The sequence below is a fragment of the Musa acuminata genome, chromosome BXJ1-6 (genome assembly GCF_036884655.1).
Source record: "Musa acuminata AAA Group cultivar baxijiao chromosome BXJ1-6, Cavendish_Baxijiao_AAA, whole genome shotgun sequence".
Lineage (NCBI taxonomy): Eukaryota > Viridiplantae > Streptophyta > Magnoliopsida > Zingiberales > Musaceae > Musa > Musa acuminata.
In genome coordinates this window covers 8,166,304-8,190,772 of record NC_088332.1, presented here as the reverse complement: position 1 = coordinate 8,190,772, position 24,469 = coordinate 8,166,304, and the positions used below count along the sequence as shown (strand labels likewise).

General features: G+C 35.5%; 1 protein-coding gene across 5 annotated transcripts in view; it reads right to left on the bottom strand.

Annotated features, from left to right (window-relative positions):
• Positions 1–24,469, bottom strand: part of LOC135676022 (serine/threonine-protein kinase ATM-like) — a 63,494-nt gene that overhangs the window by 11,245 nt on the left and 27,780 nt on the right. For all 5 annotated transcript variants that reach the window (XM_065186773.1, XM_065186774.1, XM_065186772.1 and 2 more), the window contains 32 exons: positions 23,786–23,905; positions 22,889–23,074; positions 18,979–19,100; positions 18,816–18,885; positions 18,617–18,744; positions 17,042–17,183; positions 16,811–16,951; positions 16,571–16,669; positions 16,442–16,488; positions 16,151–16,346; positions 15,823–16,044; positions 14,721–14,792; positions 14,502–14,571; positions 13,755–13,869; positions 13,516–13,639; positions 13,320–13,448; positions 12,082–12,180; positions 9,184–9,231; positions 8,591–8,695; positions 8,404–8,490; positions 7,108–7,395; positions 6,858–6,973; positions 5,868–5,934; positions 5,707–5,781; positions 5,511–5,630; positions 5,119–5,283; positions 4,936–5,037; positions 3,231–3,382; positions 2,947–3,148; positions 2,828–2,875; positions 2,539–2,622; positions 980–1,063 (listed from right to left, as the gene is read on the bottom strand). In XM_065186773.1, coding sequence (XP_065042845.1) covers positions 980–1,063; positions 2,539–2,622; positions 2,828–2,875; positions 2,947–3,148; positions 3,231–3,382; positions 4,936–5,037; positions 5,119–5,283; positions 5,511–5,630; positions 5,707–5,781; positions 5,868–5,934; positions 6,858–6,973; positions 7,108–7,395; positions 8,404–8,490; positions 8,591–8,695; positions 9,184–9,231; positions 12,082–12,180; positions 13,320–13,448; positions 13,516–13,639; positions 13,755–13,869; positions 14,502–14,571; positions 14,721–14,792; positions 15,823–16,044; positions 16,151–16,346; positions 16,442–16,488; positions 16,571–16,669; positions 16,811–16,951; positions 17,042–17,183; positions 18,617–18,744; positions 18,816–18,885; positions 18,979–19,100; positions 22,889–23,074; positions 23,786–23,905 — 3,825 coding nt within the window. The remainder of the gene's footprint in view (positions 1–979; positions 1,064–2,538; positions 2,623–2,827; positions 2,876–2,946; positions 3,149–3,230; positions 3,383–4,935; positions 5,038–5,118; positions 5,284–5,510; positions 5,631–5,706; positions 5,782–5,867; positions 5,935–6,857; positions 6,974–7,107; positions 7,396–8,403; positions 8,491–8,590; positions 8,696–9,183; positions 9,232–12,081; positions 12,181–13,319; positions 13,449–13,515; positions 13,640–13,754; positions 13,870–14,501; positions 14,572–14,720; positions 14,793–15,822; positions 16,045–16,150; positions 16,347–16,441; positions 16,489–16,570; positions 16,670–16,810; positions 16,952–17,041; positions 17,184–18,616; positions 18,745–18,815; positions 18,886–18,978; positions 19,101–22,888; positions 23,075–23,785; positions 23,906–24,469) is intronic.

Here is a 24,469-nt window from a genome sequence, read left to right as displayed (position 1 = left end):
CATATAAAAAAAATCACGATTTGTGACATCAATTCAAGATTGCAAGCTTTTCGCCCTTTTGAAAAGGAATTTTTTACTTTGAAAGAAGCTTCAGAAATCAGCATGAGATCTTGATCGGATTATTAACTGATCCATGGCTGAGCTTTGCACCAAATGTGCACAAATTTTCCAAGCCATTTGGTTAAAGTAACTATCAAAATAGCTATGGTGGTCAACAAGCTACATTCAATGTACTTTCTCTTTGGTGTTAATGAATTTGTTGGCTACTTGAACCTTAGTGAATTCTCAAAGTTGTCTCCTTGCCCTGTGAAGTCAACCTCACTTAAAAGTTGATTATCTGGAGCTTCTATGAGGTCCTTAATTTGACTTAGGCCAAATTCCTGTGTAAGAGAATGAAAAGTCAGTAAAGCATGAATCTTTGTGTATAGTGATTAATCCAGAGAAACAAAAACAACTGAGGTCAGATTTTAGTTAACAGCACTTATTCACGAAATAGGTCTACAGGATAGTCTTCAGTCATCTAAATCTAGTTTTAGTATTTGAGATTTGAGAAGTCAGAAAAGGAAGAAAATCAAAAGAAAGTGGCATCTATTTTGGGTTGATCCCATTTCCTTAGTTTGTCGCGCTATATGGAATGAGAAACAAAAGAGTTCGCCAAAGCCAAATCAAAGACAACCCATATTCTTAAAAGACACCACCAGATGGTTCATTTTCTAGAAAATTTTTTCATACTAAAACAAGCACCCTTTCAACAAATTTCTTTGCAGAACCAATCAGTCATCTGTAAAATCTCCTTCAGCTATCATTCATCAGTCAAAAACTCCTTAAGCACCTTCGTTTTCAGCCAAAAACCTATTTTCGAATTAAAAATCCCTGCAAAGATAAGTTTGTCCAATCCATTGTCTCTGATAACTACAAAAAGCTTTAGATCCGAAGCTACTACTGCAAAAGCCACCTATTGTCAATTATAAGTGCATACCACTTTCAGGTCATATTTTCCACCTATGAGAAGACAACGCTGATATCCTTTCAAAGCGAGGCCGAGGAAGTTGTCTCTGTCATCCTAGCAAGATGGAGAACAAGATAATTAAATCACATTTACACTAATGGGTCTATTATTACCAATATGCATGAAATTGAGGCCACAAAAAGACATGATCTGATCTTCTCTAAAAGTGAAGAGATGCAAATTTTAATAAATAGTTGACCAAGAATGATAGCTTACTCTCAACCATGCATTGTCAACAAAATTAACTGTTCTACATGTTAGAATTACCATAACACAACCATGCATTGTCAACCAAGAACAAGGATTTCAATAAGCAAACCGTTCAGAAGTTTGACAAGATGCATCAAAGTTTATAACCATATTGGCAATGCCAAAAGTTTATACTTCCTCACCCAATGCCAAAAAAAGGAAATTCTTAATTTATTTCATTTTACAATTTGTTGCAATTGACACACCTGAGTTAGACAAGAACCAGCACCATGAATGCTAATGGCATGTGGAATGCCAGCAGTTAGATATTCGACCATCATAGATGCATATCATGGCTGGTAATACATTTGTTTGTAAATGCCTTTTGTTTTTTCTGATGCAGTATACTTCTACATTTTCAACTTTACATACTTGTTAGTGCTTGGAAAACCATAATTTTAACACGAAGCAAGATGTGAATATTGACTTGGATTGGGAAAGTAACATTTATTAATTCATAATTTGGGCATCTATCATTTTGGTATCTCAATCAACATATGATACAATATCCAAGTCAAATTAGGAGTGCTTTTGTATACTCAATTCTGACAGAAAACATTTCTGAAAACCCAAACAGAAAGGTCGTACCCAGTGTCCAAGGCTCCTACCAATGCAGGTGTCTATGGAGGGTCAATGGATGCAGCATTACCGGAGTGATTGTTTCCATGACTCAACAATGATCTGTCTAAAGTCTAAACAATGTATTCAAAATTATTGACATTTGACCATATTAAATTACTTTGCGTAGGCAAAGCAATTTTTAGTGCATTATCTCATATTTCGCAAGTTATCCAAGTCAAAGACAAGAAGTAGCATGGTCAAAATCCCCAAAAGTAACCCAAGTTGTGAACCTAAGTGAAAGTTCAAAAGCACTACTGCAGCCTCCACTTCTACAATATAACTCAAGCTGAAATTCTCCAGAATGCTTCAATTTTTAGATATTGGTGTATACTTCTAGTTCCATAACATAACACATATTCTTCATCTCACAAATCATTATGTATTTAAGGTCATCTAGTTTAGTTGTCTATCTTGTTAACCAACCCAATTTTTCATATATTTAAAAATTCAATAAAAAATAACCTACGATTGTGAAGTAAAGAATATACCAGAAATAATTAAAACAAAAAAAAAAGCATAGATGAGTAACCTCAATGTGAAGAAATTTCTCCTTACAGCATTTATTCAAACTACCAAATGCACTGTACTCTTTTTAGGTATTAATAAGATAAAAAAACAATCTTATATGAAGTAACATAGCAACAGAATTAGTAACATACATGCAATTTTTCAGCCTCTTCCCTATCCATAGTAAGTTGTTTTTGCAACTCTTGTATTTTGGCTGAGTAATCTGTTTTTTCGCCCTATATAAAAAGACAAGAATACAATGAAATAAACATTCACAAAGAATAGGACAATTTCAGATTTACCTATCCTACAGATAACCATCTCATTTAAAGATCAAATAGAATAATGAGGACATTTAGTATGAGGAACATATAAAAAAAAATGCAACATTAGTTAGTAGGCATGCTAAATGGATTACTCAGCTAATACTAGTATACTTACTTTTGAGGATCTTTTTAATCTTTTGATAAGTGCATCCAACTCTCTTGTCTGCATAAATTGCTTAATTTGTCAAAAACAAATCTGATACTGAAAAATATAATGTTGTTTGGGGCAAATACCTTGTGTTCCCTCAATCGCAAAGCTGCTTGCCATTCACTAGAGGCTAGTCTTTCTTCATAGCTCTGAAACAGACTATCTGTATAGTGTGCTAGATGGTAGTGTGTCTGACATTGTTTAGATATATATTTTTCATCTGTATCCTTGCTTAACTCTGTTAGTTCCACCGAATGTTTCAGGTACTGCTCTAAAATAATTCTAGAACTGCATGATAGTCAATGTCATAATAACTCTAGGGCTAAAGAGTAGAGAATGATTACTTAAAGTACATAAAACTGAATATTACTTGCTAGACCGAGTTTCAGCCAACCACTTCCCAACCAATCGATACACATTGGACATTTCTTCTCCCATTGAGTGGTTTTGTAGAATATATCTTGCGAGATTGATAGCCATATCATGCCGACCTTGAGCTTTTAAAAGTTTTGCTTCTTCAAGCTACCATAGTAGTATTAAAAAGTAACTTTTAACATATAATTTTGAAAACATTCAAATGTAGACATATAAAATGGAGTTAAAACATCAATATGACAAGACAAATGAAGGTCAGCTCAAAGACCAAATTATCAGGTACTGTGCCATCATTATTAAATCAGTATGGCATAAATCATATCAACCTTCGAACCCCACTAACAATGGCATAATCAGCCAGAAGACCATGGCCACCAACATAAAATGGTTATCCTATGAGGAAGTTTATTAAACATTGACTTAGCTATATGCTACAGAAATCCACCCTAATAAAACTGGATGTTTACCCTAGTTGATCAACCGGAGCACTAATGGATCAGGAAATCAATCACACAGACCTCATTTACACACTTAGCATTAGAATACAGGAATGTAGGAAAAAAAGTACACAATACTTGTTCCAGTTGCCATCAATATGGTCAAAACCTCAGGAAAAAATAGGGAAGAACACAGGTATGTAGGAAAAATAGTCATTGGGCATGTTAGCAGAGACAATCTCAGTTCAATCAGGTTGAGGTTCAATCAAATGGGACAAATAAAAAAGAGGAAATCATGCAATGTGCACCTTCCTAAAGAAACCTCAGGTTACTAAAGAAACCTCAGGGGAAAAAGAGGACACAGAGAAAAAGTAACAGTTAAAATATAAAGCATGAGTTGGATATAAGTCACTGCAAGATCAAAAGTGTAAAAGACATGGTGCTAAATATGTAGATTAGCACAGGATCTGAAGTATATGAAAACAGATCAATGGTCAACATTACATATAAAGATCGTAAAGCACCACAATGAACAACCATAATGAACAAAGTAAACATTCAAATGTCCACAAGACCTATGACACAACGAGAATGTGACAGGGTGCAATGCAGATAGGTATTTCACTATAGAAATGATGAAGTTCTTAGACGAACTATATTGAATACCAACTGAATGAGAATATAAATTAGATAAGATTGACAGTGCATAAATAACAAGATAACAGGAGAGAAGACAATTAAAAAAATACAGCAAAATGGTCCTTAGTGAAAATAATTGGCTGTTGCATTCAAAATATTATGATGCACTACAAAACAAGGTATACAATTTCGAATAATACCGCTCATACCGGGCAGTATGCACCGGTCCGCCAGTTGACCGGTACACGGATCGCCCGTTACTGTACGGTATATATATATATATATATATATATATATATATATATATATATATATATATATATATATATATATTTCCTTCTCCCGCAAGGGGCGACGTCGCTTTAAAAAAAAAAAAAAAAAAAAAAAAGAAAGAAAAAAAAAATAAATAAATAAATAAATAAATAAATAAATAATATATATATATATATATATATATATATATATATATATATATATATATATATATATATATATATATACCGAGCGATATACCGCTCGATATACAGTATCGTACCATACTGAGCAAATATCAAAACACTGGTACGGTATGATATTTCAAACTTTGCTACAAACTACAGTTTTTTTTTTAAAAAAATTGTGTACCCTTCCATGGAAATAAATTTGTGATATTGGCTTTTGTTTCATCTGACAACAGAGTTGCTTGAGCTCATGCAAAGAAGCAGCAGCTAGGGAGAACCTGGAACCCTGGAAACAAAAATTGAATGCTACATAATACAAGACCAGTGTTTAAATGACCAAGAAATTGGATGTAAATGAAATGGTAACCTTACGAAAAGTGGAAGCAGATTCCAGCAAATGTTCTATTGCACATTCTGTGCAATCTAAAATGTGAAGCAGAACACGCCTAAAAGAAATGAAAGGTTCGAACAAATTTAGATGTAGCTGTGTATGTCTGAGGATAACACTCCATTCAGCATTAAGCCAGCCCAGCTACATCAGAGAATCCAACCATCAGTTTCTAAGCCAGAGAAAAAGAACCATATCTACCTAAACGTTATGACATTTAAGTAAGTCAAAAAATTCAGACTGATAACCAAAATTGTAAATAATTGAATATTTTATTGATGTCAATCAATTGTCATCAACTCAAGTTATTTTTGAAGAAAGTTGCAAGCAAAGCTGGCAGCAGACATAGCGATGAATCAGAGAACAAAAACCTGGTCTTTTTCAGGAGTAATAGGTGCACACGCTATATCAGTGATCTTTGGGTAAAATGTTGATACTTGATGGGATGACATCCAACGAATATCCCAGGCCACACCAAGATGGTCCAATATCTGCCATTGGAGACAACTGTTCAAGTTTGATGGTTGTATCAATGCGAGAAAAAAATATTATGTAATAATCTAGGACCTGAAGTTTCACTATTGTTGAATGGATATATTCAGTACTTTCCCTGCTTGCACTTGCGATAGACAGCACAAGCTCCTAAGACATGAATTAAGAGTTTGTTTAGCATCTTGAAGAATTCACAGAACACTGGCAGATAAATATGACAAGTTTAGCTTTAGTACCTTCTTTGAATCTATAAGTTTTCCATGGAACTCGCTGGCATTGCCCTCGTACAAGGCTCTTAAGCAACTATTGAACGAATAATAGAATCTAGTATTAGGTATTGAAGAGAACAAAATGCTGACATCCATCGAAGTGCTAAGCAATTAGATTTAAAACAGAGGTTTTAAAAATACCAATTCAATACCAATTCTAATAACTTACTGGACTAGTATGATCTTGGTATACCGACCCATACAGCATAGGTTTATTGAATAAAATAATAAAAATATCAACAAATGTACTTATACACATTTCAATACCAATCCTTGGTTGTAATGTTTTATTATATATTGTACGATCAGTATTTAAAACTTTGCTTGGAACAAACAAATACAAAAGACATTACAGAAAACCATGAAAAATGACCTTAAGACCCTATAAATGACTTTTTAGTCATAATGTCCAATGTAACAATCTACAGGAAGAGTATTGGCGTCACAATAAGGTTGTTCTTTTGCAACTTGAGTGACTAAGATTTGTCGCAGACACATTCCTTCTTGAGGGGTAAGGCCATGTATATTGAGCCTCACCAAACCATATAATGGGGAAGTGTTGTGCACTAGGCCACCTGTCTTTATGATCAACATATAATCTCTTTTACAAACAGATCACAAGTAACTTGAGTTGCCACAATGCAAGTGCAAGCTAAGATTCAGTTGAGCAAAAAAATCAATATAATAAAAAAAATTACACCAACAAAGACTTGAGTATCATCCATGCTGCATGCATTGCTGTTTAAAATGTGTTTTTTTTATCTTAATCTTGTGATTGGATTTGCAAAGAATTTTAATAAATTTTGCTTGTGAATGCCCAGTTTCAGATATCATCTGCCTAGTCACATCAAGAAGGAAAGAAAATATTATAATCCTAAAATTAAGGTAAATTTAGTTGCATTTGAAGAAAATATAACTTGTGTGGTTAAGCATATGAAGACTTAAAAAGGTTAGCACCTATGCAAGTTCTCATTGAATTGACCACTACTTGCAAATTGTGTAGAATATGGAGGACTTGCATCTCCGCTGACAAATGAGAAGTCCCAATTTCCAGACCTCCAAGCAGCTTCATACTGCAGAGCTCAAAAGAAGTATCATTAGAAAAAAAAAAATAAAACATCATAAAATACAAGGCCATGAGCTGACATTTGATGAAACAGTACATAAAGGAAGAAAGATTAGATACTGATTCTGTAGTCTTGTCAACCTGCATATCAGCAAATTCAGTATCATGTTGCAAGCAGCCATTGGAAATAGTCAATCCTTGGCAATATACGTCCAATACATGAGTGCAACCAGTTTTCTGCAATGATCTCATCAAACCTTTGTATGATTTCCAACAACTCCTTCCTTCAGTGGCATGAGAAGAACTGAGTGTGTCATCTACAGAATGCTTTCCTGGGCCAATTGAAGCTGATCTTACAAGCAAGTCATAATACTCCAGAGCTTTACTCCAGTTTCCCTCATGCTCAAATGTAATTATCTGTGATGTCAGCTGCAGCAAAAGAAAGTAAGAGCAGCATTGGAACAGAAGAAAGCACGAGATGCCACTTATCAAACATTTTTTTCCTCGACAGCTGTCAATGAAGTTACAACTCACAGTTTGACTAAAGAATAGTACGTTGCCACAAGGTTATAGTATTTGTTTGGATAAGAAACAAACAACTATTTGGCCAAAGCAAAACCAAGGAGTAATCCGGAGAAATACGCAATCCCACAGGTTGAAACAAGGAGAAATATGGAGCCTCAACACTAGAACAAGATAAAAGATAACTGAACTGACGTGAGCATTTTCAAGAAATTTACTTGGATCTCGAACTTATGCAATGTCACATGACTGCCTTATAGCAAATCTGATTCCTAATATTCAAACTGATGAATCCTAAAATTTAGATTCATGATCTCATCTGTCCTAAATAAAATGAGAAACATAGCACCGCTTCATCTTAATAGATCCAACAGATAGAGCTCAAAACCTTAAATAGCAGTTGAATGCAAATAAAATGAGAAAAAGTTCGTTTTAATAACTTTCTGAATCTTCTTCCAGATATAGACTTCAACAAGTGTTTTTTGTTTTACAAAAGATATGTGCATACATGCATATATATATACACATATACATACACACACCTGCTACCCTTAATCCTGAAAAGCTTGCTTTTTCCTTGAATCTCCTCGAGAATGAAAATATATCAGCACTAGCATCAGTTTATGACTAGCCCATGCCCATGGTAAACATCACAACTTTTGGCCTTATTTAACAACAGGGCTCCAAGTTTCATGGTATCATCTGGAGAAAGATTTTGAACACCAATGTGCAAGAAATGTACGATACTGACGCATCACAGAAATTTCGATACAGACTTACCAATTCATCTTCACCAATGACAACTGTTTCATAATCACTGATGGACGGAGGGGGGAGAGAGAGAGATAGACATAAAGAGATATCCTACTAACAGGATATGAAACATACATGACTCACTTTAGCATGAATACTGACCTGATTTGATTGGATGATTCCATATATACTATCAGGCTCATTAATCTGTGTGTATGCAGCCATAAGTAGGTCGATATGTGAAGGCAACTGCAACCGCATACAAAAAGAAAATTCACCATGACATGAATTTCAATAGGGATAAAAGGAACATCCTATGAAATTAAGAACTTCTACAGTAAAAACTAACCAATTCTAGTTGTGAGAAATCAGGACATCCTAATTGAAGACCATTAAAGTGTTCTTCACACCAATGCTCGACATACATAACTGCCGTGAAGTATGATCCACAACGCTGCAAAATGGAAAAAGGGAAGTAAGTTAGATAAAGCAGAATACCTGATAATTTGAAAAAGCAAAAGCAAATTTTACAAAACAACAGACATAAATAAGCCCATGGAGATTGTGGCTTGTTATTATTGCAACTCTGATAAGTCTATCTATTTAAATATAATCACCAAAAATTAAGCATCCTCAGCCAATATCAGATAGCACTAAAAGGGTTTGAAGTAGCAACATTACAGGTGGGTGATGTGGGTTTATACACAGACATATACATGTAAATGCATGCATGTGTATGCAGATAAATATGTATATGCATATGACCTAAACAATCATAAGTTGTTATCCCCTATCCTCAATTTGAGCTTACACTAATGTCATGAATATGTGTGTCTGTACAAACTTCACTTATTAAACAAACTTTTGGGCTTTTGCTTTTAAATCTTCTGCTTATTGTGCAAGCCTTATACATGCATAACAGGAGTAAAAAGAGATACTTACAATTGCTGCTTTAGCAACCATAAGATAGTCGATTGAAAGCCAGTACACCTACACAATTTACTTGTTAGCATGGATAATATAAGATGAGAAAACAATTGGTATCATGAAAAGTATAGGATGAGAAAAAATGACAAAAATTGATAATAAGCTAGGTTGACATAATGTGAATATCAACATTTGTGCAAAGGATTTAACTATTGATTCATAGTGTACTGAAAGTTATTATTATGCCAGTGTGGCACAGAGGTAAGCTCGTGTAATGACTAGTTGGCTTGTGCTGCATGCTTAACTGACATTAGTCTGGATGAAAGGCCAGAATTTAACACTTGAAATGCCACATGCAAACAATGCTTGATATTGATACTACAGCATGGTTCACTACATCCTAGCACATGATAAGTTGACTTGGTAATTCAGCTAATGAAAGAGTGGGAACAAGAAATTGAAGTATGAGATTTAACATAGAGCCCCTTACATCGTTCAGAATAACAAATTTATACCTCTTTATTCATATTACTTGTACTAGTTTCCAATTCCAAATATAGTGCACCTTAAGCACCTACAGTCGTGTTTAACTTATAAGCGACAACAAGTAGGAATATGTGAAGAACATTAAACTACACTATTAAGGTACAAGCAGGAAAGACTACAGTTGAAGCAATGTGGTTATAGCACCAGTCTACAAAAGCAATCAATATATGCCAAAGCAACCTCATCATTATCATGATCATCGAGTAGTTAAAATGGCAGTTTCCACATGAAGATCAGTAATCAACAGACTGAGCAGCAAGTATAGAGTATTTTTGGTTCTCTAATTTGTTTGCAAATTTGCATCTAAATCCTTGCAAGGATAACAATCACATAATGCATGAAAGATAATGCATAAAAAGTCATGATCATAGGGCTTGCAATTCAACAATGATGAGCATCTTTCTCAAAATGGAGGAAGATTAGGAATATAAATCGAATCACTTGAATTTTCACCAAAACCGGTTCAAATTGGCCGATATTTATGAATTTGGGCATGAACCAAGATGTGGACCACCTCCCATTTGGGGTTCGTATCCGGTCTATACTGCACTTAGGGTTTCTCATGCATGGCTGACGCACCAAATTGGTCAGTATTAATCAGTTCAGACATGAATCAAAATGCGAGCAACCTACTTCTGGGGGTTCGATCTGGTTTTATATATATATATATATATAGAGAGAGAGAGAGAGAGAGAGAGAGAAATTACAATACGTTTAGGTTTTCTCATGCGTCGCATATGCAAGACTCAGAAGCAGCTACCACCAACTGCTGGACCAATACTTCCCCTCTCTCTCTCACTCTCTCCTTACTGCACACCAGCAGGAAATTGCATACTGGCATGCCATGAACCTAACTGGTCTGACCAAGAAGTGTTACAAGCCCAATACCTGAAACTGCATTCCAAGTTGCTACAGTGCAAGCTTCAGCATGAGCAAGAAAAGCTTAGGAGAAAGCAGCAGCTTACAAGCAAGGTTTGTAATACTGCCCGTTCCAGTTCTATATAGTCAGTATTTACAGGTCCGACAACCTGCTGCATGTGTACCAGGGTAAAGATAGTATGCCTAGTACAAGAGTTGTACCATCCGGTACAGGACCTATACTGCCCAGTATGGGCTGGTACAGGACAAGGACAAGACAGTTCCTTGATGTAGAGCAATACCAAGCATTTAAATACAGGTTTGATATTGGTTTTAGTAACCTTTCAGACCGGCATGTTACCAATACGTTAGGCAGTGTATCAACCTAAAGATAACAAAAAAATAAATATGAATGAAATATGTACCAGTTACAAGCTAAAAAATTCAATACTTGTGCTTGGTCAGTCGATCGATGCCAGCATTTGACCGAACCAATGATGATTTGAAGCTATAGAAGACTGAAGTTCAAAACCCCAAAAAAAAAAATCCTTACATCTTAGTTCAATAAGTTTACAATCTTTTCAAATACTTCAATTTTCCCAAGAAAAACAATTAGATATTTCACTAAACAATTTTCTTATCCATCAAGAAAATGTAAACCACTCGATGAACACCCTTGATGTTGCATTAAGACCAATTACACAAGTGTTTTACTTTTACAACACTGATCAATTTAGTACTGAACTACCTTGAGGAAAATATGAATAAAAAACTTGTAGGCCTTTATTTTCAAAGGCATCGTTTACTTTGTTACATGCTCATGTAATTAGCACAATGTTTGGTTCTCATACTTTTCATTTGTAAAACTCAATAAAATAAAATTGGAAGTCAAAGATGAGGCATAATCCACATTAAACCTCAACTATAGTTAAAGAGCAAATTCTCGAAGTCAATATGATCCTTCCAAATGCTTGAAGATCTTGGTAAGATCTCGCATGTCACGACTTCAAATTCCCAAAGTCTAATTCTTAGAACACCCGATCGCTTTATGCACTAGGGCTTGCGACTTCCGAGCATCTTCTATATGTTGTCAACTGCCCTGCTGCCCTTGATCTTCGGTGCATCCCTCCCACCACCCCCCGCCCCCCTATTTTTCTTCTTCCTTTTTCCCCACCCTCTCACTCTATCCCAACAAAGTGTGTCAATACATTGACCAACACAAGTCCAATATCCAAAGTTGAAAACCTTAAAAGTTAGATGCTATATTGATCTAAAATTTCTTCTATTACCTTCTACCGAAAGCATATTATTTCAACAAGACAATGAATTTAAAGAGTTGAAATATAATATGTCTATTTTAAACTAAAATATATATTTAATAAATGATATTCGAAGCATACATGTGGAAGAAATATTACATAACCAAAAACCAAATACAAATGCAACTAAATCTTTAATATATGGAAAAGGGAGTCAGCAAAAAGCATTTTTTTTCTAAAAATGGATCACCTTTTTCCATGAAGACATTGACAAAGAAACATTTGGAGAACGATATTTTGATATTTCTGATGTGCCACGGGTTTTTCCACCACTTGGGGGTCTGCCATGCTGTAAAATCATAAGAATCTTTAGTTGGTTTATCTTCTTATCTTAATTATATTAAAAAAGATAGAGGTATATATTAGTTTCATGGTATGCAATACCGAATGGTATCGCCCAGTACGGGCGGTATGTACCGGTCCGACGATACACCGGTACACGAACCGCTCAGTATCGGTACAGTGCTACAGTATTATACTGTAGCAGTGCTACAATGCTACAATAAGAAAGAAAACATATAAAACTGCTCGGTACACCCTGGTGTACCGCTCGGTACGCCAGTACCGTACCATACCAAGCCAACCTCGAAATATCGGTACGGTACGGTATTACATACCTTGATTAGTTTAGTCGCCTTTAAGATATTCTGGTTCATACAATTGCCTATAATTTCTTAGAGTTCAAGAATCTGAGCATTCCAAAAACACACTGTACCATTAACAGCTAAAAAACCATTTAAGCAAGTAAATGTCTGAATGTCTGTGTAAATTAAAAAGAAAACGATTGCAAAACCAGTCAATCTGTAAACTTTTTTCTTTTAATTTATCCAAAGATTGTAGCATCAGCCTAGAATGTGTACAAAAACATATAGAAAATATTGGCTTTAATGTGCATTTTGTTGGACTGCATTAGGCAAGCAGTAGGTACTCAAAATGTTCATGTTGTTGGACTACTTTAGGCAAGCAACAATTAGATCTCTTAATCATGTAGTTGGAATTCCACTTAATCCAGGCCCCCAAAATATATAAATGTGGATAAGAACAACAATAAGGATTTAAATTTTTGATACAATAAGAAATTAGGACTTGACAGGGGCACCAAATACTGATAATGATTAATGTACTGATCCAATACCAGCTTCAGTGACCTATTAAACTGCAAGTTGATTGGTATCACAATTGACAGTATACCGACCTGCACCTCCTAATATCATTTAACATGATTTAAAAAATTAAAAATGAACAGTATATACTGGAATCAAGCTATACATCAGATATTGGTTACCCTAGTCACAATGGAGAAACCTTGTCATTGCCAAGGGATACCCCTCTTAAAATGGTCCAATTTAAACCTTATATATAATAAAAATCTAGAGAACATCACTTCATTTGCCCTAACAAAGTTCTTATATATCATTGCATCCATACCTTCACTGGAGTTGACAGAGAACCAGCTATTTCACTAACATAAACAGATCGAAGTTTATTTAATGCATCTAGCATAATTTGAATTGACTTAACCAATCCATTGGATTCACAAAAGATGTTCTCCTCAACCTGCAAAACAGAAGTATACTGTGAATACCCATATCAAGAAAACTTCCCAACAAAAAGAATTTCATACCTTTGCTGAGATTATATCACAAAGTAGAACATCTGAATGGACACTTCGCGCTAGGTTCACCAAGACATTTGGAAACAAAAGCTCGGCAATCTCATCTTTTAGTAACACTAAATTTTGGCACAATCTACAAATTGCAAGTAAAAGATATTTTATTAAAATTTTAAATAACAGTAAAAATTAGATAATGAACTTCATACAACATTAAAAAGATTATAATAATGAAGTCAACAAATACATACCTTAAAATTACATCATCACAATGATGAATGAATGAGTGCACCAGTGAGCAGACCCACATTTTGTAAGTTTTATTGTCCGTCCTCCACAAAGAAGAATCTTCCAATGAAACCATCTCTGTTGAACAGACCAAAAGAATGATTTATATGAGGATCTCATTAATCAATTATTGAAATGACACCACATTTAATACATCTAGATTTAGAACAAAGTATTTAATTAGACAGTGAACTTTATCATATGGTCTACCCAAGATATGAAATTAAAGTCATTTTTTTTAAGAAATAGAGACAATATAATTCTTGAAGAAATAGGGACATGAAGTCATCAAGGATATATTACTTGATGGTTTGCATTGCTAAGATCTGAAGAAGCCAAGTGGATGTTGATTAAACTAGCAAATAATTGCTACAAGTGAAACCACTGCCTTTATAAAAATGATAGCTAAAATAAGAAAGGTCCGATGATTGCATTTGTGCACATGTGTTTCATAAACAACATCAAATTAAGCTATCAATTACTTAAAGCAGCATACAGTATCATTCTCAAACAAAAAGTCCATGAATATCATAAGTCCATGGAAGTATTCAAATATATCATATTGATGTATGGAGGTTAGAAATTATCAAGGGAAATTATCACGCTACTAGTGAAAGGTGATTTTAGTTTTCCATCAAATAAGGTTCTATAAAATCAATTTTCTGAATAAATAGGAGGCAAGTCAAATAAAAAAAAAACTCCCAAATTACCATGACAATTTTTTCCCAAATCTAAGAGTACCCTTTCTACAAGTTCGAGATTAACACCCTTAGAGTGAACCTGCACAAGAAAAATGAAAGGCATAAGCAAGCATTATAAAGAATACCAATTTGATCAAACAATTAAATGAATACGTATTAAGAATAATAAATTGATATCAAAGAGTTATAAGTAGACCAATATATTTGGGTTGTTAAAACTAGAATTACCGCAATTAGAGACTTCTCATAAGGATCAAGAGATAACAATGCAGTGTAGCCCTTTTCAGTTGAAAGAATACCCTGGTTGCACAGATAAAAATATAAACTTAGCTGACAATATCTTATAGCACGGTGGAAGAGGAATAATCACCTCATGGTGACAACAGTTGCTCAAACAGATGTCACACGAGATTTAATTTCAACTGAAGTATAAAGTAAATGCAATGGAAAAGAAAATAGGTTGGTATGAAATGCAAGAAGCTTCTTAACTAAAAATTGAAGGCTTACGTCATGTTCATAGCAATTGATAAAATTCCATGCAAAAAATTTTCTGTTTTTCTCTCATTGACTATAATTTTAGTTATACCTTTTTTTAAAAAAAGTTGCTTAGTGATGTGAAAATTCCTCAAGTGAACACTATAGTGATTGGCTTAATTACAAAACCTCTGTGAAATTAATGCCATTGTTCCACAATAATTTATCAAAGAACAATTGAGGTTTCTAAGAGTATTCTGATCATAATTTGTTGACTGGATTCTAAGAATTTGTACATGGTTTAACCATTCAATGGGAACAATATGGTACCAGTATCCCGTGTAGCACTCTAACATGTTACACTCTAGTTCACCAGAAAAGAACAAAAAAAGATATTGTATCAATCCATATTAACCTATATGATCCAATATCAATCCTGGTCAGACCACTAAATATTGACTGATACTTTTGATCCAACAGGCACTTGAAACATTGCATCAAGGCATCATATATCCGTTGGATTGGTACATGCCAACTAGCATCTCTCAGTCCGGCCAAGTAACAGTAAAGGAATGTATAGCTCAATGTAAATACATATCAGTTTATATTAATTTTTATTATTTTATTCAATGATATCAAGCTGTGCCAATTGGTATACTATCAGGTAAAGCAATACTGTACCAGTCTGACATGTTACTAGATCAATATTCAAATTCGCTATGCATACCATAAAGCAAAATAAGCTCTAAAATTGATGCAAATTACAGCAAAAATCAAGCATGCCAAAGCAACATAACAAAAAGATTATTGGACACATCAATGTCAGAAATTACTTATGAAAACTTCACAAGCTTACCCTCAATGTTCGTGAAGTTATGTCCACAGTCTCGACAGAATCATCTGCTAGAAATTTCTTCAACAATCTCAAAAGATAAACCAAAAACTCATCTGAGTCCTCCATATTGGAATATGACCTATTTGCCTTCAGGCAAACAAGGTTTGATGACAGAAAAGTATGATTTTGACTTGAACCATTTGGCAAATGGAAAACAACACGGCAAGGATCACCTATTCCAGCCTGCATCCAAAATTAAATGATAAAAGAAAAACTTAACAGAAAATACATTAAAGACACAGATGACTTCGGAGAACCTTAAGCGTGAAAGGTATAAATCATCACTAACCCGAGAAATGAAATCAGCAAGCAGTCCACTCATAGTGCTTGCCTCATTTGAGCTACACAAGTCAACAAGCACCCAAACAGCACTGACAACATCTGGATTATCATTCCAGCAGGTTCTCTCACATAATTTTTCCATATCATTTGGCCTTTTCTCAATAATTTCACCAGCGAGCAACCTTTTATGCAGGTTTCGGAGACTAAAGCAACATATCACAAAACTTATAAATTTAGATACAATTTAAACTAGAATAGAAGGACACAGAAACAGTTTATCAGTAGTGAAAGTCTGTACCTCCATAAAAGTAGGCCCTTTGGAAGGTAATAAGCTCTCTTTGCAAACTAGAAAAACATATAGATCATATAGAGTAAGCCAATATGACAATTAAAAGATGGAACAAGAATAATAAAGGAAAATAATTGCCTTCAAAAAATGATCCCTTGCAGAATATGTCTTGCAGAGGTCATTATGAAACAGCCGTATTTTCTTCAAGCAATCAACCTCAGGGAATGGTTCCAACTCCTACAAAGCAATGACATTTACAAGGTCGTTTCCAAATGAGTACATAATAATTTCTCAGGAACCATATAAAATTAGACATTGATCTGACAAGAGCAATAAATACAAAATTCATGCGGAAAATAATAAAATTAATTTACATACTCTGATGTAGCCTAGAAGTAATGGGTCAGCATCAACAGTCAGCTCATGAAGTAAAGATATCACAGCTGGTGGAGGAGGAACTGCTTTTACATTCTGAGATTCAGAAGGAATGCAACAGGCTACCAATTTTGAAACCAAAAACTGCAAGAAAAAAAAATGAAAATGCTAAGAAGGCACAATTAAAGTGCTAAGAGGGCATTATTAAAAGAGAAATCTAAAGAAAATAACCACCTGAAGCTCTTCACCAAGCACATTGTACACATCTTTGGTTGGTTTAGCTTTAAATGCCTTCAGTAACGTGGAAAGGATAACACAACACTGTTCTTGCAGGGGTTGACTTCCAATTAACTGCCCAACAATATTGACAATATAGCTGAAAAAAAAGGCTAAAAATTGATCATCTCCAAAAGTCATAGCAGACAATGATACAACTCCAGAAAATAACAAGTGTATAAGTCCAAACACAAGCAATGAAACCAAACACACCTTAGTCAAAGCTTGAGGCTTCACAACTGACCCTAGATCTAACCTTTTCTCCTAAAGAACAATAAGCATGTCTTTTTCCAGGGACAATATGTACCTCTATTCATTTTCCATTTTGCATTTCATGCACAAATTTCAGAGCCAACATGTAGATTGGATATGCTAAAAACAAAAGGTACTATCCTAATAGGTAGGAAATTACGAACAATAACAAAGAATATCTAACCGGCTCAAAACCAACTGTTAAACTCCTCGGAATTGTAAAAATTAACAACAACTAATTTTCCCATGTAAAAATTGGGTTTGCAAAAATTGTATAGTATATTATGACACTAGATATAGATAGAGTATTGAAATACAAGTGAAATTTCATGGATAATTACATATTCCACGAACATGGCAGATATAAAGTTTTGAGCAGAACCAGTGTACACTTTAAAATGACCTCGAGACGGACCTACTTGAATGAGTTATAACTTACCAAGCAATCAGATATCATCAAAATTTTAGTGAGGCAGTTAGAACCAGCGTACACCATACAGAATATCTTAGTGCTAGGCTTCTCTATGATATCATAAGATCTGCCAAAAATCAACAGAATGAGCCACGGATTATCCACAAATTGGATAAAATCAAGTCATCCAAGAACCACATCCCAATACTAAATGTTGGTTCTTGATCCAACATCAACTGATATTGGCAGTAAACCAAGATTTTAAACCTTGCCTTATATATCATTGTCATGATGATGTATTAACATTCATATGTCTCACGACTGAAAATAAGTACAAAAGGATCATGCATTGAGTTGAAACCAATGTGCAAAACCCAGAACATCCCCGATTCCAAGCAAGTCCATAGGATTGACCAATGAAATACAAATTGTAGAAAATGTTGCACATAACAGGGAGTAAAACATATCCAAAGCATGTCATCACATTAACAAATGCAACAAGATGCAACATGTAGCTATATCAAAAAGATTTTTCTACAGATTTTGAATCCTATCTTCCTCAATCTGGACAATAACATTAAAAACCAAAAAGGACATGAACGCATTTAAATAAATTAAAAAACATATTACAGAGGAAACTGATTCAACATTGGTACAAAAAAAAAAACCAAAAGTTAACCGAAAGAAAAACACTGAAATATTAAAAAAATCATGATACCAATAAAATTTGAGGTACTATATTCTTAGTCAACATGCAAACATTATTAGGCACTGAAAATTTCACTCTATTAGAACATAAAATAACAGAAGGATAAAAATCAAACGCAAGAGGCACTTAGATGTTGAAGATTGGAAATTAAAATACTTACTAGGAACTGCTAGGATTAGTAACCCTAGGCCCTATGATATGAGTAAGGACCTCAACTGCAGTTAATCGATGACAAATATGCCGAGAATGAACAGCAGCACTTATCTTGTAATGCATCTCCAATAAAAACTGCATAAAAGAAAAACAAATTATATCATACTTCAGAAAAAACACAAAAGCATATGTCAAAATAAAATTACCATGAAAATTCTATCGGCACGGAAAATGTTAATTTTGTCAATAATACCAACAGTAATGGGATGATCATCCCTGAAAATGACAAAGGGAAATTAAAATAACAAGCCTTATGAAGTAGACAAATGAAGGAAGAGTAAACAAAAGGAAAAGCCTAAATAATTATACATCTCCAGAAAACCATCAACAACTGTTTGCACTGCAAGAACCACAGTATCCTTTGTAAAGAATGGCAATTCTGGATCAACTGAGCAGGATGAAAGTGACAAAAGGAAGCTGACAATTGACACCTGAAAAAAGAAAAAAAAGGTACATAAACTTGATCAAATAAATTTGAATTAACTTTTTTTCTAAACTCTTGGAATAAGAAATTCCTGGGGTGAAAAGACATCTTTTGATTGAATGTACACTGCATAGACCAGCATTTGTAGTGATATGATATGTAATGCAATGTAATATAATATGTATGCAATGTAGTACAATATGTAATGCAATGCAATCAACTTAACCGACAAAAATCAGTAGATTTTGAAGTCCTTTTTCTTCTTCTGGTGCTTTCAAATCAACTAGAATGCACTAAACCAGCCAGCTCTCATTGGGTTTGATGTAGGCCATCTTATGACCTAACATCAAAATGACCTTTTATGATAAAAGTATTTACATCAGGCACATCATATATTCTAAATAAAAATTAGGTGATACCACAAAGTATGCTTTCCCCAATTCCAGTTGAAAAGGACCTCCAACGGAGAACACTAGGAAAAATATTTGTAAAGTAAACTAACACTAAGAATAATGCACCAATGAAACAAGTCTATAAAAATAACTTATAATCCTCAAACTGTTACTGTGCATTTCAGTTCCAATATCACAAGTGTTAAGGGAAGAAGTTGTTGATGTCCTAACCAACCCAACGTGGTCCGGGCCCGTATGCACGGGGTTGTCCAAGGTGCCTCCAAGGTGAAAACATTGAGCTCCCGAGATGTCGTCTGCACGAAGATTAAGGTCAGGAGAGATTACACGACCCGGTCCCTCCGACGCCTAAGTTAGTAACCCAAGGTATATGAGTGCTGCGAGCACTCAAAGAAGGTAAAAACCCACATTTCAATATCTTGAAGACAAGCCTTTATATATCGTCGTAAAGGGGTAGAATATTCCATAAAATATTTTGCAGGAAGGTAGCCTCTAACCGCCTCCAACAGCCTCCCCTTAGCCTCTTGTCCACGTTGTCATGGTCAAAACTCTAAACGGGGTGTTTGATGTAATGCTAATGTATATCCGTGTCTTTCGATTTTGTTTATGCTTTGCACAACACGTAAAGGGTTGATAGTAGGCTTAGTAGCCCCATTTTCTTTGGTTTTGGTGGTCGCCTTAGGCTTGCAAACAAAGGTTGTATAATGTGGGCACTTGTGGGGATTTCGGTCTGTAGTGGACCATTTTGGACCCTTTGTTGTCCAACCGTTCAGAGCTTGTGAAGTCTGTTTGTAATTTGCATTGGCTATGAAGTGTTTATTGAAATGATTGGTTGTGGATCCCGAGTGAGATGCTTTCTCTAACTCGTTTTCTCTTTTGTAGGTCCTAAGGAACCATAAGAGGTTTAAGAGAGGTTGACCTTTGCGGACGGACATGCAATGGTGCCACACGACTTAGGCAAAACCAGCTAAGTGCATGATATATAGTATCAGAGTGGGACAATCACATATGGAAATACTTGACATGCAAACGTGGGGGTCCTAGCGGGGCTGCATTGAAGGCAGCCAACACGCATGACCGTTTGGGGAAACGGGCATGGAGATGTAGGGAAAAGGAGTCGCTCAGAGGAGCGGGCGTCCGAGATTGGCATTCAGAGGAATGGCCAACCCTTCGCGCAAGAGGCAACCATGAGGACAAGCAAGCTGGGAAGAATACATAGCGCACAAAAGTTGGGATGGTTGAGTTCGAGCTATGGCTCGACGTGGCAACCATACTTGATGGTGCTTGAGGCAAGCGATGCGCTTGGTAAAGGATGAGACCATGCAAGGTGGAATGGGTTGTTCAGCGATCGAAAGAGTTGTGCAAAAGCTCACAAAGGTGAAGGGAATTGCTAACTCGAAGAATTCGGTATTCATGCAAGGGCTTGTATGCAGACGATGGAATGTTCATGGCCATCCCAAGGCGACCAAAACTTGGCACCATGCTGCATTGAAACTTTCTCTTCAGCATGAGAAGGATACTTCCGTAGGAGGCTGAAGTGTGTAGTGAGTTCAACATGTTGTTAGGCCTTGAGGGGTGTAGCAAGAGTCATATTGGCGAAGAGTTCCAATCTAGCAAGTGCATTTGCGGGTGCAGAACAATGCATAGTTTGTTCAACAAGGCGAAGTAATCCAAGGGGATGGTGGTCTCCGAAACTTCCAGTAGGAAGGATACAATGAGAGTTGTTCTAATAGGATAGATACCTTGGAGGGATAGGTCCCGGGTTCTCTACAAGGCGAGTCGATTCCTGGGTTCCTCATAATCCCGACGCCTCAACTTTGCAACACCTCGATCTTCCAGCATCATGCTCTTCTGCTTTCGTAGGTCGGGATATCTTTCCTTTCTCCCACAAGCTCCTCCTGATCTCATGGCTGTCGGACGGTCAAGGAGGTTGATGCTCTATCCTTGGACAGCCCGAGGGCGGAGGAAGTTCCGACATCCCCCTCCTCAGGGGACTCAGTTCCCATGAACTCGAAGGTTCTTCGGTGACCACACAACTACTGGATCACTCGCGGACCAGGTACTCCATCCTTGATTTGCAAATCCCTCGACCCAACGTGCATTACGTCACAATAATTCGTGGCCTTATTTGATATCTTATAAGATAAGGGTTCCAACGAATATCTCGTATCTGAACCTCTACTCGTCACAACACCTACTATACGTGTGTGACCCTCTAGGCCCAATCTCGAGTTGGTCGTGAGTCATACCTGTCAGAACTCTTTCTAACTCAATGAATTATTCTTTATAAGAATTCACTCGACTCATCGACTGCGGACGTACTAGGCTACCACGCCATAGTCCCTAAACGATATAGGGAAATCCAATCCAGTGGACCTGTCTATCCTGAGTTACCGTATATCTATAGTCTCTCATCCATCTAATACCCTAAAGACCGTATACCGGGCATAATGCTGTCAGACTCATACGGTTTCTACTCAAGTCTTGCTCTAATCGGATTCTCCCGAAGAACTTTTTCTCCCTCAATCCAAATGACCCTGGCCAGAGATTTATCTGAATAAGAACACATAGAACATTCCTCTCATGACATCGAGACCTGCATGAAAATCAAGGTCAAGGGAGGCTTCCTGACCAGATCTCACCAACGCTCAAGTTATTAACCTGAGGTATATGAATGCTGACGCGAGTGGTCAAAAAAGATGAAAACCCCTATTTTATTATGTTAAAAACAAGCTTTTAAACCTGGTTATAGAAGGGCAAAATATTTCATAAAATATTCTACAAGGTGGCAGCCTCTGATCGCCTCCCTTTGACCTCGTCCACGTGGACGACAAAGGGGGGCAACCCATAACCGCCTACCTTAGTCTTCTCTTTTCACCATAAACACCATGTGACGGTTACATATCGGATGATGATTAGTTGACAGTGTACTCCCTATCAACTAGAAAATTAAAAACAACTTAATCTACTTTATTTCAACTAAGGAAATAAACTGCATCATAATTGAGATAATCCCTAATTCAACTAAAATCTCACTACATCAGAATAATATTTAAAACACAGAAAATAAGATTTAACTGAAAGTAACAAATAGTAACCAGATCAAAAAAGCAAAGATGGATTAACTCTAACCACACAAATCGTTGATCAAACAAGCCTAGAAACTATATATGATAAAATTTAAATGTTCTCATTAATATCTAAAGATAAAAAACAATCAAGTGATAATCGTTCACGAATCATGATTGCAACAATGGGATCAATGGTGGCAGAGTCAATCACGTGTTGGAGAAAGTAACTAAAAGAAGTACATAATCTAGATTCACTTGCATCAGAACAAAGATATCGTTGGTACCATGAGAACAGACAGCATCAAAATACTTACCATGTGTTTCTTTATAAGTTCATCTCGCTCAAGCTCAGAAATATTGGCAAATTGCAAGATTAAATTGTTAAGGGCCATGCCACCAATTTCCTTGTTTGGTCTCATACTACAATGAACAGCAATGCACAATGCACAAATAGGCACAAAGTATTCCCGCACAAGAACAGACAATGGCTGAAGAGAAACCTGCATTAAGATGAACAAAAACAAAAAAGGAACTTACCTAAATTTCGAAAAGCAGAAACTAGGGATGTCTCTTTAAAGATTACAACTTGCTAAAGATGTACAAACAGGTCATCTGAATACAGAATTGTGGATCTGGTTTCAACCATGCAACAGCAAGATTCACGATAACAGCATGAAGCATATAAACTAATAACAAAAGAGAAAAATGCTCAGAAACCTTGGTAGGATTGGTCAAGAATAATAATGTTATAGATTGCATCAAAAATCAATAACATGGACCCAGTTTACTTATGCTCCAGCCGAATGAATAAACAGTAGAATTAATTCACTAATAACAGCAGGAACCAGTATGTGTTGCAGTATAAACCACCATACGAACCAGTGAGTGTTGCATAAATTACCAACATGGACAAAAATGAGGTTCTGATGTGGTAACAGCAAATATATGATAGTCCTGTAACAGATAAGATAGAACCTAAATTCTGATAAGAGTAAGAATATCATTGAACAATAAAATTTTCAGAAAGAACAAGAAAATGTCTATTGTTTTTAAAACCCCTTGTTTCAGGTAGAGAAAGATGAACAATTCAGAGTTAATGCCACAGTCAGCCAAACTAGAAGCAATGACAATTCATTGATACACAAAAAAAAAAAATTTTGTTGTGGCAACACCATCCAGAACTTATACATAGAAACATTTGGATAGTTTACCTTCGATACCCAGTCAAGACCAGCATTATCTCCATTTAATATCAATGGAGGAAGCAACCATGGACAGCAGTATTGCATGAAGCATTTTATATCTGATTTACCAATAAAAAGATCTTGCACCTGGAGTGTCAAAATTAAGATTGTTATAGTAAAATATAAAAATTTCCTAGCATGCATATTGACCATTGAGGAAACAAAAAAATTTTACCAAGTCCAAGCAACAAGAAACAAATAGTGTAAGCCCAACTTCAACAACAAAATAAAGAGAACTATATACACACTTTATAGGAGAAATCATAGAACATAAAAACCTAAAAGAACACTGTCATGTAGTGATTAGGGTCCTAGAACTTACAAGTTGCAAGTTAAGCATGCAGCCACAATAGAGCATAAGAGAAACAGGAATGCTTAGGTTTTGAGAAATTCCAAACAAACAACCAAAAAAGTTCCTTTACATCTTCTCTTTTTCCAATTTATACCAATGGTTATTGGCATACCAAACTAATCTGTGCAGTGACTAATAATGCATCAGTATCCGGCAAGGCAAGAGAGACTGTCCATCAAATAAATGTAAAATGTAGCATGACAGAATAATCTTCCCATAATGACAAAAAATCATCAAGCATCATGCACTTCTACAACAATTGTACAGGCAAAGTTGCAGTAATGTACAAAGAGATTTAC